Here is a 23,192-nt window from a genome sequence, read left to right on the forward strand (position 1 = left end):
AAGGCCCTAACGCGCCAGGACACCTCCGTCACGCCAGATCGGCCCGCTATGGCCCATGTCGCCTCCACCACCGTCCCCACAAAACCATATCCGGACGAGGAACCCTAGTCAAACCCCACTCCACTTCAGTCCACTCGCCCTCTCTGCTCCCCTCTATCTCCTCCTCTTCCACCCAATCTCCCCTTCGTCCCCTCTGTCGTGGCCAGCTCCGCTTCTGCCGAGATCGATTGGGTGGGGCTGGCCAACACGGACTCGTCGAGCTCATCTAACCCGGATGAGGAGGAAATCGCACTTCGCATTGCACTTCGACGCTCGCGGATGGACTGGGGCGACAACTCCTTTTTGACGGCGTCCCCGACATCATGGGTGGGCAACTCGTCCTCTACGGCGGCCCGACTCCGTCCTGCGCGTTCTCTGCCATCCACGATGACGCGACAGCGCGAGTAGCGGCCCCAACACCGGCAACACCTGTGTTGGGTGCTGGTGACCGCACCCCACAGCCCACTGGCGCGGTAGTAGTAGCCAGAGATGGTGGGCCACGCATACTGCCAGGCAATGAAAGTGGCGGCACAGTGCGGAGCGAGGCATGGCTGCAGGTCCTCCAGATGTGCACCGGAGCCGCTACCACCCACCGAGCAAGACGATGAGGCACTCTGCCTCGTAATCCGGCGGTCATACACATTGGTGGAAACCAATGCCCACCGCGTCGTCGCAGGAACGCATCGGTGCTCCCTCGGGCACTCGAGAAATCGGCGAAGGCGCGACACAAGAAGGTGGTGGTGGAGAGAACCGTCCGACTCCCGGCGGAGCAGAACCGCGCCGCCAACCGAATGGCAGGCTTCCTCATCTTGTCCTCGTCCTCCTCCTTCGACGACGACAGCGGCATGCCGGCCAACGACTCGCCACCCGCCGCAGATGCATATGTCGAGGCAGCTGCCGAGACCCCAAGCGGAAGCGGTCGGTGAGGAAGTGGTGAACTCCGGCTGCATCCACTGCTATGTTTGTATTTTAGTTGTTTTATCTTCATTTTAGGTTGAATTTGAATTCCGTCGTCCCTTTTGGATGAAATATGTCGAAGTCCGATGTCCTAATTGCTATGTTTTTATGCTATCTCCTATGATCTACGCACTATGATGGGTTTTATAAAATAGGCTTCAGACTTTTGAGGTTTATGGTTGTGTGCAAAATGGCTTCTGTCCGGGCACTGTCAGTGAACACGCCCGCGGAGGTATAAGGCAATAAAATAGGCAATCGTGGTTGTAGAGGCCCTCAAGGATAGAATTTGCGAGTTTTTATGATAGTTTAAGTTGTAGAGAGGTGGCAACTTTACTTTTAGGGGCTGACAGTTTTCCATTTTGTGAAGGCATTTTTTCGCGAAGGTTGCCATCGTTCGATCGCGACCAAACGGCTGTGAGATGATTTGCTGGGACCTCCTTCCCAAGAAACGTCAGCAAGAATGCCAGATAAGATTATCGCTCTTTTGTGATACGTGCAAGGAAGGACCTATTTTACTCAAACATATTTTACTTGGATTTTGAAGATTGGAATCTTTGCTAACAGAATATCAGTTTTCTCTGAAAGCTTTCCCTATCTTGCCCCCTCACCCGCCTCCTTATCGCCCTCGCCGTCCATCCCATCCATGGTCGGCCGGGGCAGCACGCGCTGGGCGGAAGGGCCACAACAGGCCACTCACACACACAGACCACTCGACAGCAGGTCACTCACACACCTAAAGTGTAACGTATGGGGCAACCCAGTCATGCAGGTTGCCTGCACAGTTGAGTGTCTACATATATAAGGTTGCCCCTGCCAAGATTGCATGACAACACACCAAGCAGGCAGGCAGGCGTACCAGGCTAACGTTGCCTGATCAGCAGCTACACATATAGTCAGTCGAGTCGAGTCGAAACGAGGCAGTATAGTTTAGCTGGAGTTTGAGAGGGTCAGATCATGGAGCTCGTCGGGAGTTGGAGGAAGGTGATGCCTTACATGGCCATGGTCTTCCTCCAGTTCGGCTACGCCGGGCTCTTCCTCCTCTCCGTCGCGTCGCTGCGCCAGGGCATGAGCCACTACGTCCTCGTCGTCTACCGGAACGCCATCGCCGCTGCTGCCATGGCTCCGTTCGCGCTATGGTTTGAGAGGTTGATATCACGGATCCGTGAATCATCCCTAGCTTCTTACTGATTACTAGAATCGTTGAACATGTCTAGACGTTTATACTGGCTTCGTGTAGAATGTATTTGTTGGTGGTCAACCGTGCTCATGTCAGGGTGGCAACCGGGCCCGCCGCTGCACGGTTAGAAAAGCCGTGGTCATGTCAAATTGGTCACTCGTTTCGTTGTACCTTTAGGAGTTCAGTTTTTGAAGTAGTTGAAAAGTCATAATATAAGTTGCGTATAGTCGGTAATTGGCTATGGCTCCTAGGTGCATATGCATCCATTGTCTAAACACACATTTTGAAAAGTTGAAAAATCCCGAACAAAAATCCCGCGTGTATATCCGGAAATCTATGTGCGTGCACAAAGTTTTCGGTGAAAAACGAGATTTTTTGTGGCTTGTGTAAAAAGACAATTTCTGATGCTCCATTATAACTATTCATGAGGCATTTCTTTATCTTTTTTACACAAGCCACAAAAAATGTCTTTTTCACCGGGACTTTGTGCACGCACATAGAATGTCCGGATATACCCGCGGGATTTTTATTCCGAATTTTTCAACTTTTTAAAATGTGTATTTAGACAATAGGTGCATATACACCTAGGAGCCAAAACACCGCGTCCGCGTATAGTAACTTTTTTTTGCGAGAGGTGTGTATAGTAACTTAGTAAGTAGGTGGGGAAATTTATCAGTTGCTTGTTGAGCCACATTCATACTCTTATGTTCTCAGATGGGACAATTTCTAGGGTTAAGATTAGCTTACTATTTGTGTTCATGGAATTAAAGTAAACAACAATATGTTTCCTGAAATGTAATCCATATAATTTACATTATTTTGTTGTCTTCTCATATTCCTTTTAATAGATATGTTTGTCGTCGTCACTTCATCCTTGATGAGAAAACGAAATCTTTATGAGTTAATAAGATGGTTCTTGATCGAAAAAGTGAGGTTGGTAAAATAGAGAAAACTTGTTAGCACTATCTTTTGCTCATAACGGATGGTTCTACCAGCTAGCGGTAGCGCTGCTGAGCATTCAGAAACGGCTGAAATAACACTAGCACTTCTCTTTGCTCGTCGTCGTCCAGTTTTCCTTGATAAACCAAGTAAAAAAGCGACATGATGTTTACTCTTCATTTGATGTGACAGGAAAACAAGCCGCAAAATGACTCTCTCCCTGTTCTACAAGATCGTCGCTCTGGCACTACTCGAGTAAGGATCCACCACACACTTGTTGCATAACAGTTGTATTTTTGTGATTTCATTATTTGATGCATTCTTACATTTATACTTGTTAAAATTATTCAAGGCCAGTCCTTGACCAGAACTTCTTCTACATAGGAGCCCGTAACACGTCGGCGAGCTTCTCTTCGGCGCTCACGAACGTATTGCCTGCCGTAACATTTGTGAATGCCATCCTGATCAGGTGAAGTTCCGAACCGAACCGATACATTATTAACAGTAAAAGGAACCAGCAATTCTCTGTTTTACTTTTTTCGTGTTTATAAAGAGCTTGTATTTATTAAGTAGGTATTGAAAGAAATTGGTCAACAATGTAGGATGGAGAGAATAAACATCAAGGAGCGGCGGAGCCAGGCGAAGATCGCCGGCACGGTGATCACAGTCGGCGGAGCGCTGCTCATGGTACTCTTCCGCGGCCCTGTCCTCAACTTCCCATGGACCAAGCATGCCGGAAGCCACGTCGTCGCCGACACGGCCAACCACAGTAGCGGTTGCTGGCTCTTGGGCATCGTCATGATCCTGTTGAGCAGCTTCTGCTGGTCAGCCTTCTTCATACTCCAGGTGAGTTCACACTCTTCTTAAATTAGTTTTTGTTCCAACTGCATCCCGATGTATTTGTGGTGACCATCGATTTTGTTTGCGATCTTCAGTCACACACGTTGAGGAGTTACCCGTCCGAGCTCTCCCTGACCACGATGATATGCGCCATGGGCGTCCTGCAGAGTGGCGTGGTTGCGCTGGTGATGGAGCGTGACACCAAGGCTTGGGCAATAGGATTCGACATGAGGCTCTTGACGGCCGCCTACTCTGTAACTAATTGTGACCAATTTGAAATCAGACTTGCTTCCGTGGATGGTTCCGATGATTAACTCGCTGCTTAATTAATTTCATTTCAGGGCGTAATGTGTTCTGGGGTTGCTTATTATTTGCAAGGGATAGTTATCCAAGAACGGGGGCCAGTGTTTGTCACTGCCTTTTGCCCTCTCTGCATGATCATAGTGACTGTGCTAGGCTCCTTCATTCTTTCCGAGGTGATTACATTGGGAAGGTATGTATATATATTGCTTCACTCGCAACTTTGAACAAACCGTGACACTTATTTTGGATCGGAGGGAGTAGCTGTTATTCATCCATTCACAAATTTGTTTCCATGTAGGATCACTGGCGCGATGATTATTGTTGTTGGTCTCTATGCTCTCATCTGGGGCAAGAGCAATGACCATGTGAATCAAGTTGAACGCGATGACAATTTTGAGAAAAACAACTCTTTTGAGCTACCGTTTACTACTACCACCATTACCAAAGCAAGCAACCTTGATCACATTTGACAATCACCGTGCCTGCATGCAGCAAGGAAAGCTTGATGCAAAATCAACTTGCAAAGTGATGACTTGAGCTCATCGCTCTTCCGATGTTTCCTTGGACTAGTAAATGCGTACGTGCATTGCACGTTGTTATTATGTAGTATATTAATCACACGCTGATATTAGGTAGGATATTATTTACGTGTTAATTATGTGATTAGCATGGCATTGATATTTGGTATGATATCAACTGCATGCTAAATGTGTTGAGCGCTCACCATTGGAGCAGTCTGAGTTGTTGGATTGACCTAGTTTGATAGCCGGGATTTGTTGGATCCGCCCTTTTAGGTCTTTTTATATTTGTATAGATATAGATATATCTTGTGTCATTATTGTACCAAGATGTAACTCTAGGTTGAGCCTCATTCTCATATCCACGGAACTTTCAAATAAAAAGTATGTTTTGTTGAGTGCATCATTATGAGGGTGTCGTCAATGTTAGAGCATCTCCAGTGGTTGTCCTAAAATAGGGCATTGAGGTTTAAGACACCAAAAAGTGAGTTTTAGAGCATCAGATTTTATCTCTCCAACAGTGACCTAAAATAGGGCACTACAATTGGAATTTAACACAAATAATAAAAACATGACATCAAATTCATCAACCACAAGATTCGCAAAAAAAAATCATCAACCACAACATCAAATTATTACATATTCATCAATCCACATCACACGTAAAAACAAAGTTCATCATACATGACATGAAACATAGGGATAAAACTAGTGGTCTTTTTGCCCATGCCATGCTCGCCACTCCTCGACGAGAACTTGATACGTCTCCATCGTATCTACTTTTCCAAACACTTTTGCCCTTGTTTTAGACTCTAACTTGCATGATTTGGATGGAACTAACCCGGATTGACGCTGTTTTCAGCAGAATTGCCATGGTGTTATTTTTGTGCAGAAATAAAAGTTCTCGGAATGACCTGAAACTTCACGGAGATTATTTTTAGAATTAATAAAAAATACTGGCGAAAGAATCAAGGCCAGGGGGCCCATGCCCTGTGCGCGCCTACCCCCTGGGCGCCCCCTGCCTCGTGGGCCCCCTGGTACTCCACCGACCTCAACTCCAACTCCATATATTCACGTTCGGGGAGAAAAAAATCAAAGAGAAGAATTCATCACGTTTTACGATACGGAGCCGCCGCCAAGCCCTAAACTTTCTCGGGAGGGCTGATCTGGAGTCCGTTCGGGGCTCCAGAGAGAGGAATCCGTCGTCGTCGTCATCATCAACCTTCCTCCATCACCAATTTCATGATGCTCACCGCCGTGTGTGAGTAATTCCATCGTAGGCTTGCTGGACGGTGATGGGTTGGATGAGATTTATCATGTAATCGAGTTAGTTTTGTTAGGGTTTGATCCCTAGTATCCATTATGTTCTGAGATTGATGTTGCTATGACTTTGCTATGCTTAATGCTTGTCATTAGGGCCCGAGTGCCATGATTTCAGATCTGAACCTATTATGTTTTCATGAATATATGTGAGTTCTTGATCCTATCTTGCAAGTCAATAGTCACCTACTATGTGTTATGATCCGGCAACCCCGAAGTGACAATAATCGGGACCACTCCCGGTGATGACCGTAGTTTGAGGAGTTCATGTATTCACTAAGTGTTAATGCTTTGGTCCGGTACTCTATTAAAAGGAGGCCTTAATATCCCTTAGTTTCCAATAGGACCCCGCTGCCACGGGAGGGTAGGACAAAAGATGTCATGCAAGTTCTTTCCCATAAGCACGTATGACTATATTCGGAATACATGCCTACATTACATTGATGAATTGGAGCTACTTCTGTGTCACCCTATGTTATAACTGTTGCATTAATAATCGCATCCAACATAATTATCCATCACCGATCCAATGCCTACGAGCTTTTCATATATTGCTCTTTGCTTAGTTACTTTACCGTTGCCACTGTTACAATTACTACAAAACTACTATTGTTACTTTTGCCACCGTTACCGTTACTTCCATACTACTTTGCTACTAAATACTTTGCTACAGATATTATGTTATCCAGGTGTGGTTGAATTGACAACTCAACTGCTAATACTTGAGAATATTCTTTGGCTCCCCCTGTGTCGAATCAATAAATTTGGGTTGAATACTCTACCCTCGAAAACTGTTGCGATCCCCTATACTTGTGGGTTATCAAGACTATTTTCTGGCGCCGTTGCCGGGGAGCATAGCTCTATTCTTTGAGTCACTTGGGATTTATATCTGCTGATCACTATGAGGAACTTGAAAGACGAGAAAACCAATATTTATCCCTCAACTACGAGGGGAGGTAAGGAACTGCCATCTAGCTCTGCACTTGATTCACCTTCTGTTTTGAGTAAACTTGCGACACCTAAACCTGCTTCTGATATGTCGCATGTTATTGATGATGCCACTTCTGCTATGCATGATACTTATGATGAAACTACTTCTATGCTTGATACTACTATGCCACTAGGTGAATTTCTTGATGAACAACTTGCTAGGGCTAGAGAGAATGAAATTATTGAAACTGATAATATTGATGAAAGTGATGATGAAGATTCTCCCCCTAGATATGAATTGCCTGTTGTGCCTGAGGGTTATGTTATGGATGAAGAAACTGCTAGAGACTTTCTTGCTTGCAATGATAGGAAGGATCTTAAGAAATTATTAGCTAAGCTTAAAGAAAAATCTCTGAATGCTAGAATGAAATATGACCCTGCTTTTGCTACTTCACCTATCTGTGTTACTAATAAGGATTATGATTTCTCTTTTGATCCTGAGATAATTACTTTGGTTGAATCTGATCCTTTTTATGGCTATGAATCTGAAATTGTTATGGCACATCTTACTAAATTAAATGATATAGCAACCCTATTCACTAATGATGAGAAAACTCGCTACTACTATATCCTTAAGTTATTTCCGTTCTCATTAAAGGGTGATGCTAAAACATGGTTTAATTCTCTTGATCCTGGTTGTGTGCGTAGTCCCCAGGATATGATTTACTACTTCTCTGCTAAATATTTCCCCGCTCATAAGAAACAAACTGCTTTAAGGGAAATATATAATTTTGTGCAAATTGAAGAAGAGATTCTCCCACAAGCTTGGGGGAGGCTTCTCCAATTACTTAATGCTTTGCCTGATCATCCTCTCAAGAAAAATGAAATACTTGATATCTTTTATAATGGACTAACCGATGCTTCCAGAGACCACCTGGATAGTTGTGCTGGTTGTGTTTTCAGGGAAAGAACAGTTGATCAAGCTGAATTGCTATTGAATAATATGTTGACTAATGAAAATAATTGGACACTTCCCGAACCAACTCCTAAGCCAACTCCAAAGAAAAGGGGCATTCGATTTCTCAGTCCTGAAGATATGCAAGAGGCAAAGAAATCTATGAAAGAAAAGGGTATTAAACCAGATGATGTTAAGAATTTACCTCCTATTGAAGAAATACATGGTCTTAATTTGCCGCCTGTTGAAGAAATACATGGTCTTGATAACCCGACACAGGTAGTAAAGGTAAATTCTGTCTATATATTTGATGAAGGTGATATTCCTCGTTATAAGTCTGCTAGCCAATGCTTAGATGAGTTTGATAATTTTATTGTCAAACAAGAAAACTTTAATGCTTATGTTGGTAGACAATTGAAACGTAATGCTTATATGATTAAACACTTGAGTGATTATATGTCTAGTGTTAAAGGTGAACTTAAACTCATTAGTAAACATGCTTCTATGGTTACCACTCAAGTAGAACAAGTGCTTAAAGCTCAAAATGATTTGCTCAATGAATTAAATAGTAAGAAAAATGATAATGTTGTTAGAGTTATGACTAGAAGGGGTAAAATGACTCAGGAACCTTTGTATCCTGAGGGCCACCCTAAGAGAATTGAGCAAGATTCTCAGAGAACTAATGTTGATGCACCTAGCCCTTCTAAAAGGAAGAAAAAGAAAAATGATAGGACTTTGCATGCTTCTAGTGAACCTGTTGTTGACACACCTGAGAATCCCAATGATATTTCTATCTCTGATGCTGAAACACAATCAGGTGATGAACATGAACCTAGTGATAATGTTATTGATGATGTTCATGTTGATGCTCAACCAAGTAATAATAATGATGTAGAAATTGAACCTGCTGTTGATCTTGATAACCCACAATCAACATTATGATAAGAGAGACTTAGTTGCTAGGAAGCACGGTAAAGAAAGAGAACCATGGGTTCAGAAACCCATGCCTTTTCCTCCCAAATCATCCAAGAAAAAGGATGATAAGGATTTTGAGCGCTTTGCTGAAATGATTAGACCTATCTTTTTGCGTATGTGTTTTACTCATATGCTTAAAATGAATCCTTATGCCAAGTATATGAAGGATATCATTACAAATAAGAGAAAGATACCGGAAGCTGAAATTTCCATCATGCTTGCTAATTATACTTTTAAGGGTGGAATACCAAAGAAATTAGGAGATCTAGGAGTACCAACTATACCGTGCTCCATTAAAAGAAACTATGTTAAAACTGCTTTATGTGATCTTGGAGCCGGTGTTAGTGTTATGCCTCTCTCTTTATATCGTAGACTCGATTTGAATAAGTTGACACCTACTGAAATATCTTTGCAAATAGCCGATAAATCAACTGCTATACCTGTCGGTATTTGTGAGGATGTGCCTGTTGTGGTTGCAAACGTTACAATTCTAACGGACTTTGTTATTCTTGATATTCCCGAGAACGATAGTATGTCGATTATCCTTGGTAGACCCTTTTTGAATACTGCAGGGGCTGTATTGATTGCAACAAGGGCAATGTCACTTTTCATGTTAATGGTAATGAGCATACGGTACACTTTCCGAGGAAACAACCTTGAGTCCACAGTATCAATTCTATTGGAAAAATTCCATCTATTACTATTGGAGGTGTTGAATTTCCTCTTCCTACTGTCAAGAAGAGATATGATATTCTTATTGTTGGAGATGTGCATATCCCCGTTGAGGTAACATAGTGTTATTCGAAATTTCTCCAGTTCCATGTTATTCGGAATGAGTTTGTTAACAAGACTTGATCAACCTTGTAAGTGGATTTCTTTTGATGAGCATGAGATGGATGAAGTTGGAAAGCACAACTTTCTGTACCCTCCTTTTACTTTCTGTTATTTAGATTAAATAAAGCAAAAAAATAGTTTATTCTGCCTATTTTCTGAATTATCCATGCAATAAAAAAATATCCCAAAAATAAAAGTTCTCCAAATGCCCTGAAATTGAAATATAATTTTTCTAGAATATTTGAGAATATTAGGCACTGAGAACACGTCAGGGGAGCAAGCACCTGGCCACGAGGGTCCAGGGCGCGCCCCCCTGCCTTGTGGGCCCCTGGTGACCCCCCTCCACTTATTCCAGCCACCACACACTCCTTCCTCCCAAAAAAATCACCAACCAGCTCAAGCACGAGTTCTAGCTCATTTTGCTGTGATTTTTGATCTCCTTGCTCAAAGATCCACTCACAAAACTTCTTTGGGGGATTGTTCTTCGGTATGTGACTCCTCCAATGGTCCAATTAGTTTTTGTTCTAGTGCTTTACTCATTGCAAATTTTTGCTGCCTAGGTGACCCTGTTCTTGAGCTTGCATGTCAAATTTATATGGTCCCAAGTAGTTCTAATGCATGATATAGTCTCTAGGAACTTGTGGGAGTAGTTGCTATCAATTTTGTTGAGTTTGGTTCACTTTTATTTTTTAGTTACTAAAATTTTCAGAAATTGATGAAGAGATTTTTGAGGGTCTCTTCGAGCCGAAGCTCGAAGGATAAGCAAAGTGAAGAGGATAAAAGGCCCAAATATAATCTCCCTCGCACCGCGGAAGTTCGGCCGTGTGAATGGCCTTGTGATGATTTCTTGAGGGCAGCCGGGATTCATGATGATTTTTATTATTTGGCTGAGAATGCGGGCCTCACCGACTTCCTCCGCGACCAGCGCGAACAACAAGTATCTTGTTCTGCCGGAGGCCATTCATGCCGACCGGAACCTCACACCAGCTCCAGAGCCAGAGCCGGAGCCACAACATGATCCTCACCGTCAGTCTGTTTACCACTGGGATCCGGAGGAGATTGCCAACCAGTGGCACCCCGAGGATCCTTCTCAGTACGACCCCAGTTACAACCTTGGATATTCGCCAGGCCAGCCATGGCCCTAAACCAACTTAGGCCAAAAGCCTAAGCTTGGGGGAGTACGTATTTCTCACCGACATTACATTCATGTTCACACACTCATTCTAGTTGTCGGTGCTCATACTTTTTCACTGTACTATCCAAGCTAGTTTACTTTCCATGCTGTAGTAGTAATAATTAAAATAAAACCCAAAAAGATTTCTTGTTCTTCTTTTGCTTGTCGGGAGCTTTCCCGTGTAAATAGTTTTATTTTATTTTTTTCTTTGGGGGTTGAGAGGAGAAGACCATGATTAAAATGTTGAAGTAGCTCTTATATGCATTATTGTGGATTTAACAAAGAGCCCATGTCTTCTCCTTGTATCAGATGCTTGCAGATTCCAGCTTAGTCCATTGCACGTGCACTATTATTATTATCCACACCGTTCGGTCGTGCAAGTGAAAGGCAATAATGACGATATATGATGGACTGATTGAAATGAGAAAAGCTAGTATGAACTCGACCTCTCTTGTTTTTGTAAATATGATTAGTTCATCATTCCTGATTCAGCCTATTATGAATGAACATGTTTGCAATGACAACCGGAGATTATAGTTGCTTATGCCATGCTTAATTTGCTAGGAGTTTATAATGGTTTACCTTGCGTGCCAACATGCTATTAAAATGGTTGTGATGTGGTATGATAGGGTGGTATCCTCCTTTGAACGATTCGAGTGGCTTGACTTGGCACATGTTCACGCATGTAGTTGAAACAAAATCAACATAGCCTTCACGATATTATGTTCATGGTGGATTATATCCTACTTATACTTGCACTCAATGTTTATTAATTTTTAATGCATGTTCATGACTGTTGTCGCTCTCTAGTTGGTCGCTTCCCAGTCTTTTTCTAGCCCTCACTTGTACTAAGCGGGAATACTGCTTGTGCATCCACTTCCATAAACCCCAAAGTTATTCTATATGAGTCCACCATACCTTTCTATATGCGGTATCTACCTGCCGTTCCAAGTAAATTTGTATGTGCCAAACTCTAAACCTTCAAATGAAATTCTGCTTTGTATGCTCGAATAGCTCATGTATCAACTAGGGTTGTCTGTATCTTCCATGCTAGGCGGGTTATTCTCAAGAGGAGTGGACTCCGCTCCTCACTCACGAGAAAATGGCTGGTCACCGGGATGCCCAGTCCCTTGCTCAAACCAAATTAAAATAATTGCAAACAAAACTCCTCCAGGACTATTGTTAGTTGGAGGCACCCATTGTTTCAGACAAGCCATGGATTGATGTTTTTTGGTGGAGGGGGAGTATAAACTTTACCATTCTGCTTGGGAAACCGCCTATAATGTGTGTAGCATGGAAGATATCGAGATCTCTCGGTTGTTATGTTGACAATGAAAGTATGCCGCTCAAAATATTATTTCTCTCTGCTTTAAAATCGAGCTCTGGCACCTCTACAAATCCCTGCTTCCCTCTGCGAAGGGCCTATCTATTTACATTTATGATTGAGTCGTCACCCTCTTATTAAAAAGCACCAGCTAGAGAGCACCGCTGTCATTTGCATCCATTACTATTAATTTATATTGGGTATGACTATGATTGGATCTCTTTTACCATGAATTACAATGTTTAGTCAGTCCTTGATCTTTAAAGGTGCTCTGCATTTATGTTTTGCGGTCTCAGAAAGGGCTAGCGAGATACCATCTTGTTATATCATATTATGATTGTTTTGAGAAAGTGTTGTCATCCGAGATTTATTATTATTGCTCGCTAGTTGATTATGCCATTGATATGAGTAAATATGAGACCTAAGTGTTATTGTGAATATGGTTAGTTCATAATCTTTGCTGAAAACTTGAATGCTGCCTTTACATATTTGCAACAACAAGAGCAAACAGAGTTTGTAAAAGTTTTTCTTTATCACTTTCAGTTTGTCAACTGAATTGCTTGAGGACAAGCAAAGGTTTAAGCTTGGGGGAGTTGATACGTCTCCATCGTATCTACTTTTCCAAACACTTTTGCCCTTGTTTTGGACTCTAACTTGCATGATTTGGATGGAACTAACCCGGACTGACGCTGTTTTCAGCAGAATTGCCATGGTGTTATTTTTGTGCAAAAATAAAAGTTCTCGGAATGACCTGAAACTTCACGGAGATTATTTTTGAAATTAATAAAAAATACTGGTGAAAGAATCAAGGCTAGGGGGCCCATGCCCTATCCACGAGGGTGGGGGCGCGCCTACCCCCTCTGGGCGCGCCCCCCTGCCTCGTGGGCCCCCTGGTGCTCCACCGACCTCAACTCCAACTCCATATATTCACATTCAGGGAGAAAAAAATAAGAGAGAAGGATTCATCGCGTTTTACGATACGGAGCCGCCGCCAAGCCCTAAACTCTCTCGGGAGGGCTGATCTGGAGTCCGTTCGGGGCTCCGGAGAGAGGAATCCGTCGCCGTCGTCATCATCAACCTTCCTCCATCACCAATTTCATGATGCTCATCGCCGTGTGTGAGTAATTCCATCATAGGCTTGCTGGACGGTGATGGGTTGGATGAGATTTATCATGTAATCGAGTTAGTTTTGTTAGGGTTTGATCCCTAGTATCCATTATGTTCTGAGATTGATGTTGCTATGACTTTGCTATGCTTAATGCTTGTCACTAGGGCCCGAGTGCCATGATTTCAGATCTGAACCTATTATGTTTTCATGAATATATGTGAGTTCTTGATCCTATCTTGCAAGTCAATAGTCACCTACTATGTGTTATGATCCGGCAACCCCGAAGTGACAATAATCGGGACCACTCCCGGTGATGACCGTAGTTTGAGGAGTTCATGTATTCACTAAGTGTTAATGCTTTGGTCCGGTACTCTATTAAAAGGAGGCCTTAATATCCCTTAGTTTCCAATAGGACCCCGCTGCCACGGGAGGGTAGGACAAAGATGTCATGCAAGTTCTTTCCCATAAGCACGTATGACTATATTCGGAATACATGCTACATTACATTGATGAATTGGAGCTAGTTCTGTGTCACCCTATGTTATAACTGTTGCAAGAATAATCACATCCGACATAATTATCCATCACCGATCCAATGCCTACGAGCTTTTCACATATTGCTCTTCGCTTAGTTACTTTACCGTTGTCACTGTTACAATTACTACAAAATTGCTACTGTTACTTTTGCCACCGTTACCATTACTTCCATACTACTTTGCTACTAAATACTTTGCTGCAGATATTAAGTTATCCAGGTGTGGTTGAATTGACAACTCAATTGCTAATACTTGAGAATATTCTTCGGCTCCCCCTGTGTCGAATCAATAAATTTGGGTTGAATACTCTACCCTTGAAAACTGTTGCGATCCCCTATACTTGTGGGTTATCAGAACTCCACCGGACATTTGCTTGGAACTCCACCTTCTAGGCAATTCCTCGAACACCTAGTGTGCGAGAAGAAGGAAACTGGCCGACTGTGCGTCTGAACCGAGGTGGTTGCCGCCCCGGCCCAAAATGGCCTCGCAGACGCATGGGATGGCCTCGTAGACACCCGGAGGTTGAGCTTGCTAATCGAAACAATAAAACATAAAATAGTTAAATACATCCAAGATTGATCTTGTTCTGAAGATGTTCTCGCTACGAATTCAAATATATAAAAAGTTTTAAAATGAAGATTTGGTTCAAACGACATCAATCACTACTGGAATTCTAGGCTACGCCGAGTGCCACGGACACTCGGCAAAGGGCCGAAAACCGCCGGCAAAGCCTTTGCTGAGTGTCACCCTCGGCGAAAGCCACCCGGCGTACACCTCTTCGGCAAACAGGAGTTTGCCGAGAGCCAGAACACGGGCACTCGGCAAATACTTTGCGAGAGCCAAACAGTACCACTCGGCAAAATAAAGTGGCTAACGGATAGCAGACAGTGCCGGCGGTTCCTGACACGTGGGACCAGGGGAACAGGCCGAGGGCCTTCTTTGCCGAGTGCCACTTTCGGCAAAGAGAGCCAGTAGGTGGCTGACACGTGTCAGCTCCTGACATGTGGGACCAGGTGAACAGGCCGAGGGCCAACTTTGCCGAGAGCCACTCTCGGCAAAGCCACCCAGTAGGTGGATGACACGTGTTAGCTCCTGACATTTGGGACCAGGCGAACAGGCCGAGGGCCAGCTTTGTCGAGAGCCACTCTAGGCAAAACCACCCAGTAGGTGGCTGACACGTGTCAGCTCCTGACATGTGGGACCAGGCGAACAGGCCGAGGGCCAGCTTTGCCGAGAGCCACTCTCGGCAAAGCCACCCAGTAGGTGGCTGACACGTGTCAGCTCCTGACATGTGGGACCAGACGAACAGGCCGAGGCCAACTTTGCCGAGAGCCACTCTCGGCAAGGCCACCCAATAGGTGGCTGACACGTGTCAGCTCCTGACATGTGGGGCCAGGCGAACAGGCCGAGGGCCATCTTTGCCGAGAGCCACTCTCGGCAAAGAGAACCACTAGGATGCTGACACGTGTCACCTCCTGACATGTGGGACCACGAGAGCAGGCGGAGGTCCATCTTTGCCGAGAGCCCCTCTCGGCAAAGAGAACCACTAGGAGGCTGACACGTCTCACCTCCTGACATGTGGGACCACGAGAGCAGGCCGAGGTCCAACTTTGCCGAGAGCCACCCTCGGCAATCATTTTCCCTTTACCGAGAGGGCTCTCGGTAACGTTGTCAGGGGCACCACAGGTTATTATCCTTTACCGAGAGGCCTCTCGGTAAAGGTGTCAGGTTCTACTGGTTGGTACATGTTTACCGAGAGGCCTCTCGGTAAAGGGTGCATTATGGTCCAGTTTCACAGTTATTACCGAGAGCCACCCTCGGTAATGGTGTGCCCAGGAGCCTTTTTTTCCTGTTTCTGTTTCTTTCCTGCAGCGAAACATATATAGCAGCAGCATATAGTTCATCACACATAGAACATGTCACATATAGGCATCATTGAACAAAAGAAGCAATGATTCTGAAAAGCATTCCACATAAAAGCAATAGTGCATAAGAGGTGAAATAGTAGTGAAGACACTCGACTACCACTTTACAAGTCTCAAGATGCAAGAGTTCTCAACATACAAGGAACAGTTTCAAACATAACATAACATGAAGTTCAGGCGATTTTGGAGATCGGAGTGATAACATCAACATTAGAAGGCATCATTCCGTTTGCTGCCCCAACTCCATCAACCGGAGTGATAACATCAACATTAGAAGGAATTATTCCCTTTGCTGCCCCAACTCCACCAACTTGAGGTGGAACTACCGGAACATTGTTCGACCCTTGTGATGGGTTGAGCTGTGATGGATTGACCCAATAGTGAGATGAATGCATATGGTAATGCCGAAAATGGTGATAGAAATAGTTTGAACGAAACTCACAATGTTCCACTCTGGCGTCGGTGGCATCTCTGGCACTGGTTGGCCTTGCATGGAATAAAGATTGGCCACCATATGTTGTAAAGACTTCACTAGATCATCTTGTGCCTTCAGCTTGGCCCGGTTTTCATCTCGTTCTTTCTCGGTGTCAATCAGTCGAGTCTACAATATGGAAATGCAAATGTCATTCATGTTGAAATGCAAATATGCAGGACCATGAAGGATCAATGAAGAAGCACTGACCTGAATATCCTCAATAATGCTCACGGAATGTGGTACGTGACGCTCTACGGTAGGAGTAGAGCCAGTACTCATAGCACGGAGCGTGTTGACTCTCGGAAGGGAGGAGGTTATGACAGAATCGAGGTGAACCGCCATCCGGCCATTCGGTCTACCGCCTGTCGCGGCAATGGCCACAAGAGGGTCAAACGGTAGCACGTGAGGATCAGCGTCAGGCCCGTACGTCTCCTTCAATTTTTTGGTGTAGTTCTCTCCATCTGACCGGGCTTTAGAGCTGATCCAGTCCCTCTCCGGGTGGAGTGGGTCCTTGTCCTTGTCGTCTTTGGTACGTTTGATGGTCCATGCCTCGAAGTAAGTGATGTCCTTGCCAGTGTCTTCTTTCTGCAAAAGAAAGCGATCCAAACAATCAAGGGAATGCTCACAAATGAAAGAGAACATGATGAAAAGTATGTGGTTGCCTACATGTTTTGAGACGACACCTGGGATGGTGAGGTTGCCTTGACGGTGTCCTCGACCCCCCATCAACTTACGCCATTCAGATATTACTTTGTGTTCATCCTGCCACCCTGGATCTGTCCACCGTTCGACGATCTTCTCCCAGCACGAACGTTTGTCAGCGCACCACCGAGGAATCACCTGTAAATTAAACAAATACATCTTAGTAAGGATTCTAATTTTGCGGTAATGTAGGGAATAGCAAGCATCCATCATCACTTGCCTTGAAGTAATTGTCCCGTGAAAGATGCGTCCCTCGAGCCTCCTGTTTGGAAATCCTATGGTTGAGATAGTCCGCGTGATACTTGACCACTAACCGGACGCGCTCCTCATAGTGCATGTCGTGGACTAGTTTCTTGGCAATATTCTCGACCACCACATTTGCACGATCCTTCTGACCCTCAACGCATGTATAGAAATCCTACAAACATGCATACATGTGAGAAGGGTTAAATCATGACTATGGCAAATTTAAACCTTTTGGTATTGACATTTAGGTGTTTGAAAGGACTTACCCAGAAATCGTTGACCACTCGCATGGCTCTGTTATCATAAACCCTCTGACGCATATCCAGGAAATCCGGTGCAAGTTTGTAGTGATCCCATGACCAAGCTGGCTCAATGATACCGTTCGGCAAAGTGACCAGTCCAGGATAATTTAACCTACAAAGACCCCCAATGATGCCACTCGGCGACCGTGGCAGACGCCTCTCACCACCTTTTACTAAGCTTCTGCATTTCGAAGAGTGAAGTCATATTATATGTGAGGAAATGACAAAAGGTACAATTTATATGGGATGAGTCGAGATAACCACTTACTTCTCTCCCATTGGTTTAATCAACACGTCTCTATGCACATATGGACGTCTTGGAAGCTTTGAAGGACCACGCAGCCACACTTTCCCTCCGGAAGTAGTGCTGATAGTCGAACCGCTCTGTTGCGAACCGCTCACCTCGTGGTGCTCTGTCACCCGTGAGGGTCCATCCCCACCCTTAGAAACCTGACGAACAACGAGCCTCCTCTCGGTGGCGTCGTCCTCCACCACCTCCTCCTCCTCATCCTCCACCACCTCCTCCGCAAAATCCTCCTCGTCCTCCTCCTCACACGCCTCATCCCCATCCTCTGTTTCCTCCTCCTGAGCACGGTGAAGCACTGCATCAGAGGGTCGAGGAGAAGAAAGAGGTGCTCTACTCTGGGCTGCTTTACGTACTCCTCCTCCTGCCTCACATACTCCCCCTCCTCGTCCGCCTCCTCGTCTGCCTCCTCCTCCTGCCTCACCTACTCCCCCTCCTCGTCCGCCTCCTCGTCCGCCTCCTCCTCCTGCCTCACCTACTCCCCCTCCTCGTTCGCCTCCTCGTCCGCCTCCTCCTCCTGCCTCACCTACTCCCCCCTCCTCGTCTGCCTCCTCCTCCTGCCTCACCTACTCCCCCTCCTCGTCCGCCTCCTCGTCCGCCTCCTCCTCCTGCCTCACCTACTCCCCCTCCTCATCCGCCTCCTCCTCCCGCCTCACCTACTCCCCCTCCTCGTCCGCCTCCTCCTCCTGCCTCACCTACTCCCCCTCCTCGTCCGCCTCCTCCTCCTGCCTCACCTACTCCCCCTCCTCGTCCGCCTCCTCCTCCTGCCTCACCTACTCCCCCTCCTCGTCCGCCTCCTACTCCTCCCCCGCGTGGTACTCGACCTTGTTTCGCACGTTTTGCCGGACGGGTGTCTAGACCCGCCAATCCTTTGGCCTTCTTGGCGGTTGTGGCAACTGATGAAGGAGCGGCCACCGCTTTCACCGGTCGAGCAGGTTGATCATTGTACAGATCATTCACTTTTTTCAAACTTTCCTTTGGAATCTTCTTGCTACCTGTCATGTTTCAATCACCTGATACGAAGAAGAACAAACCAGTTAGTACAGATGATACAACTTGATGTAAATACAATAAATATATCACATATGAAGAATAAATGGAATTGTCACAATAATACATATAGTTGTTACACACACAAATACATAGAGTTGTTGCACACACGAATACATAGAGTTGTTGCACACACGAATACATAGAGTTGTTACACACACGAATACATAGAGTTGTGACACACATACATAGAGTTCTCACACGATTACATGGAGTTGTTAGAAATAAGGGTCAATATTAGGTGCAACATTTGGATCAGGGCTTTCATCATCGCTATCACGCCCGTTCATACATTCATCCTCGAAGTCTTCAGGGGGGCCCTCATCCTCATCTAGCCCCATGTGCCATCGCATAAGTAATGCCAAATCTCGAGGGTCAGAAACATCCTCGTATTCGTCCTCTGCATTATCTACTTCCATGTCATCCATGGCCTCATGTTCCATAGCATCATGTTCGTGATGCACGCCATCATCTTCCTTTGCATCATCTTCGTCTTCGTCAGTGTTTGCTTCTTGAAAGAACTCTCCCTCGTATGTGTTAGGGTTTATATGGTAATCGTCCTTGTTTGGGGTAGGTACCTTGATACGCGGGGGTACCTTGTACACGACATCCCACTTCAAGAGATTGATATATTCCGTAGATGTGCACGCGTATGGGAGAAAAAACACTTGTGTAGCCTGTTGAGCCATAATATAGACATCATTTCCTGCATATTTCGATGCTCGTTCAACTTCGACAAAGCCAATACTAGGGGTTCGTCTCACTTTCTCAGGATTGAGCCAGCTGCATTTGAATACGATGGGCTTCACTCCTTGTAAACCACAATACTGCAACTCATAAATTTCTTCGATGGTTCCATAGTAGTGACGTCCATCTGTCCCTAGACAATAGACCGCACTACTTATTGACCTTCGGTTGGGCCTCTCACGCGTGTGTTTATCAGTGTGGAAGCAATACCCATTCATGTCGTAAGCCTTAAATGACTTGGCCTCGTATTCAAAACCTTTGGCTACTTCTCTCACTTTGGCATCCATATCAACCTCCTGATATGCCTACAAGATTAATAGGAGATTGTCTGGTTCATTAGTGGAAGCATTACAGGCAAGTAAGATCAACTTGAAGTAACATAAAGTTAGAAAAGTTACTTTTCTTGAGAACCAAGAAATGAAACCGCCATCAGCATTGGTATCTTCAAGAAGGTCTGCTGATTCTTCATCGCTAGGAGGCCGTGGTAGCTTCCAGAATTCGTTCTGGAATTCCCTAGCAATAGGAAGAATTCGAGTTAGAACTCAAGACTAGTGAGTAGTTGTCAATAAAGGTGTTCTACACTTACTTTATGTATGGTTGCACTTCTTCCATGTTGGTCAAGACATAGATCATAATAGTCGACCACTCAGTAGGTGAAAAGTTCTTGGGCTTCGGTCCACTTGCTTTGCCACCTTGGCCTTCGAAGAGGCTAAGGTCGGAAACATTACTGGTGGGTTCTTCATTGTAACGAGGAGCTGGATTTAACCTAGTATGAATACTGTCATGATAGTACTTTGTCATGGTCGTGGCCACCTCCTCGTTCAGGTATGCCTCGGCTATGGAGGCTTCAATGCGGGCTTTATTCTTACATTTCCCACGAAGATGCTTGAACTCCCGTTCAGGTGCATACTGCCATCGGAACTGCACAGGTCCTCCCATTCTAGCCTCATACGCGAGATGTAAGATCATATGTTGCATCGGATTAAAGAAACCTGGCGGAAATATCATCTCTAACTTGCATAGCAACTCAGGTGCTTGTTCCTCCAACTTTGCAACCACTTCATAATCTAGTTCTTTGGCACAAAGCTGACAGCAGAAGTAGCTCAACTCCGCCAGCACTCGCCAAATATCCTCTCTGACATACCCTCGAATCATCACAGGCATTATCCGCTCAAGCCATACATGGTAGTCATGACTCTTGAGGCCTCCTATTCGCTTTGTAGCCATATTCACTCCCCTCATGATATTAGCTGCATATCCATCAGGGAAGTACAAGTTGTTCACAATCCACTGGAGAATTTCCTTCCTTTGGGGCATTGAAGGGGTGAAAGGGGTTGGTGGCTTCTTCCAAGAATTACGTTTTGCACGAGGCACCAAATTTAATTTTGGCCTGTTGCATAGTTTGGCTTGATCGATCCTAGCCTGAATGTTATCCTTTGACTTCTCGGTGTCGAGGAGCGTGCCGAGTAAGGCCTCCGCAATATTCTTTTCAGTGTGCATTACATCAATGTTGTGTGGAAGTAGAAGATGTTTAAAGTAAGGGAGCCTCCATAAGCTTGGAATGTGAGTCCACTGGTGTGTCTCTCCATATCCCACAAAACCTTTCCCATCGAGCTTTTCCTCGAGAGCATCTAACTCATCCTTAAGCTGGGCACCGGTCATAATAGGTGGTGGCGGGTCATCAACAATAACACCTTTTTGGAAGTGCATAGCGTCTTGCCTGTATGGGTGATCAAGACGAAGGAACTGCCAATGTTGGTCAAAGCATACATACTTGTGACCCTTAGCCAGCCAAATGAAAGTCACACGCTGTCGACACGCTGGCCAAGGCCACTTCCCCTTTACACACCAACCACAAAATATCGCACGTGTCAGTAGGTCATGTAGCGATGTGTGGTACCAGATATGCATATTGAAGTGCTTCTTTGAAACGGCATCATATGTCCGGACCCCGTTGTTCCAAGCAACAAGTAAGTCGTCCACCAATGGCTCCATATACACACTCATATGCTTCCCGGGATAGTTAGGACCTGGAATTATCAACGTCAGGAACATGTGATGTCGTTGCATGCAAACGCCAGGGGGCAGATTCAGGGGGATAACATATACTGGCCAACAACTGTATATGGCAGCCATCAAACCATATGGATTGAACCCGTCGGTTGTTATCCCAACAGCTACACTCTTCCAGTCATCTGTTTTCTTATGAATTTCAACAAATTTCTTCCATGCTTCACCATCCCGTGGATGTTGCATCTTTTTTGTATTGTACATCTTCCCTTCGGCGGCCCATCTCATATATTGGGCAGTTTCCTCGGTCATATAAAGCCTCTGGATCCTCTCTGTGAATGAAAGATATCGAAGGATATTGACGGCAATTGTGAGCTGCCTCTTGCTACCATCATCATCTATTACCTCAATATACCTAGAGGATTTGCACTTGACACAATAATTCTTATCTTTATGTTCATTTTTAAATAACATGCATCCGTTTGGACAAGCATGTATTTGCTCATACGGCATCTTAAGTGAACCGAGGATTTTGTTCGACTCGTACATGTTCTTTGGCAATATATTTTCTTTAGGCAACAGGCTAGCAATAACTGACAACAAATCATTGAAGCAAATTATGCTCCTGTTATGGTTTGCCTTCAGGGCCATTAGGCGTGCAATGCCATCTAGTTGAGTAACCTTTGTATGGGCGTGAAGGGGTTTTTGTGCCGCAAACAAAGCTGCATGACACTCTTCAGGGCTTTCCGGTGGCTCCTCGGAGTTCGGGTCCTCCCGCGGATCCGCACGGCGGATGTCATCTAACAGGTTTTCAATCCGAGTATCATATTCGCCGGTGCGTTGTCGCACCACCTCCGCCCTGGACTGTTCTGTCTCACTGTGAAAGATCCACCGGTAATAGCCTGGCGTAAACCCATATTTGCCTAAGTGTTTACTCATAGTAATCTTATCTCTTTCAGTCTGGTTATCGCACTCCGTGCATGGGCACCAAATTCCACGAACTGGCGTTTCTCCAGCAAATACTATTACCAGGAAATCATTGGTCTTCGACCTCCACTCAGGGGTCATACCCTCCATGCTGGGATGTCCGGTGTACATCCACTCACGTTCTTCCATCCTCTGATATAAAGTGAAACACACACATAATTTTTTTATGTAACAAGTGGTTCCATCAAGTTTTACGATATGCACTGAGCTATGTAATAGGTAAAGATAGGTCCTAATCCCACCCGAGAATGTGTAGGCTGGGTCCGCTTTCATGACGTACTCTGACCCGAGACAAAATTTTGGCAGCACCTCCCCGCTGTTCTCCAAATACACGTATCAGCAATAAGCCAAGAGGATGTGTATCTAGAGAACAACAAGGAGACACTGTCGAAATTCTGTCTCGGATCTAAGTACATCATGAAAACGACCCGCCTACACATCCTCGGGTTGTCCATGGAAAACGTGGACAATTCGAGAGAGTTGAGGTTATAAATATGCAAAGACTTGCATATTTA

At 45.0% G+C, this 23,192-nt stretch overlaps 1 protein-coding gene across 1 annotated transcript; it reads left to right on the forward strand.

Annotated features, from left to right (window-relative positions):
* Positions 1–1,806: 1,806 nt before the first annotated feature.
* On the forward strand, positions 1,807–5,440 carry LOC109744958 (WAT1-related protein At1g44800-like). The gene is made up of 7 exons (XM_020304099.4): positions 1,807–2,141; positions 3,305–3,367; positions 3,465–3,581; positions 3,715–3,958; positions 4,048–4,206; positions 4,294–4,445; positions 4,554–5,440. Exons 1-7 carry the CDS (start codon positions 1,951–1,953, stop codon positions 4,723–4,725), a joined length of 1,098 nt encoding a protein of 365 aa, XP_020159688.1. The 5' UTR covers positions 1,807–1,950; the 3' UTR covers positions 4,726–5,440.
* Positions 5,441–23,192: the final 17,752 nt, after the last annotated feature.

This window comes from Aegilops tauschii, chromosome 7 (genome assembly GCF_002575655.3).
Source record: "Aegilops tauschii subsp. strangulata cultivar AL8/78 chromosome 7, Aet v6.0, whole genome shotgun sequence".
Classification (NCBI taxonomy): Eukaryota; Viridiplantae; Streptophyta; class Magnoliopsida; order Poales; family Poaceae; genus Aegilops; species Aegilops tauschii.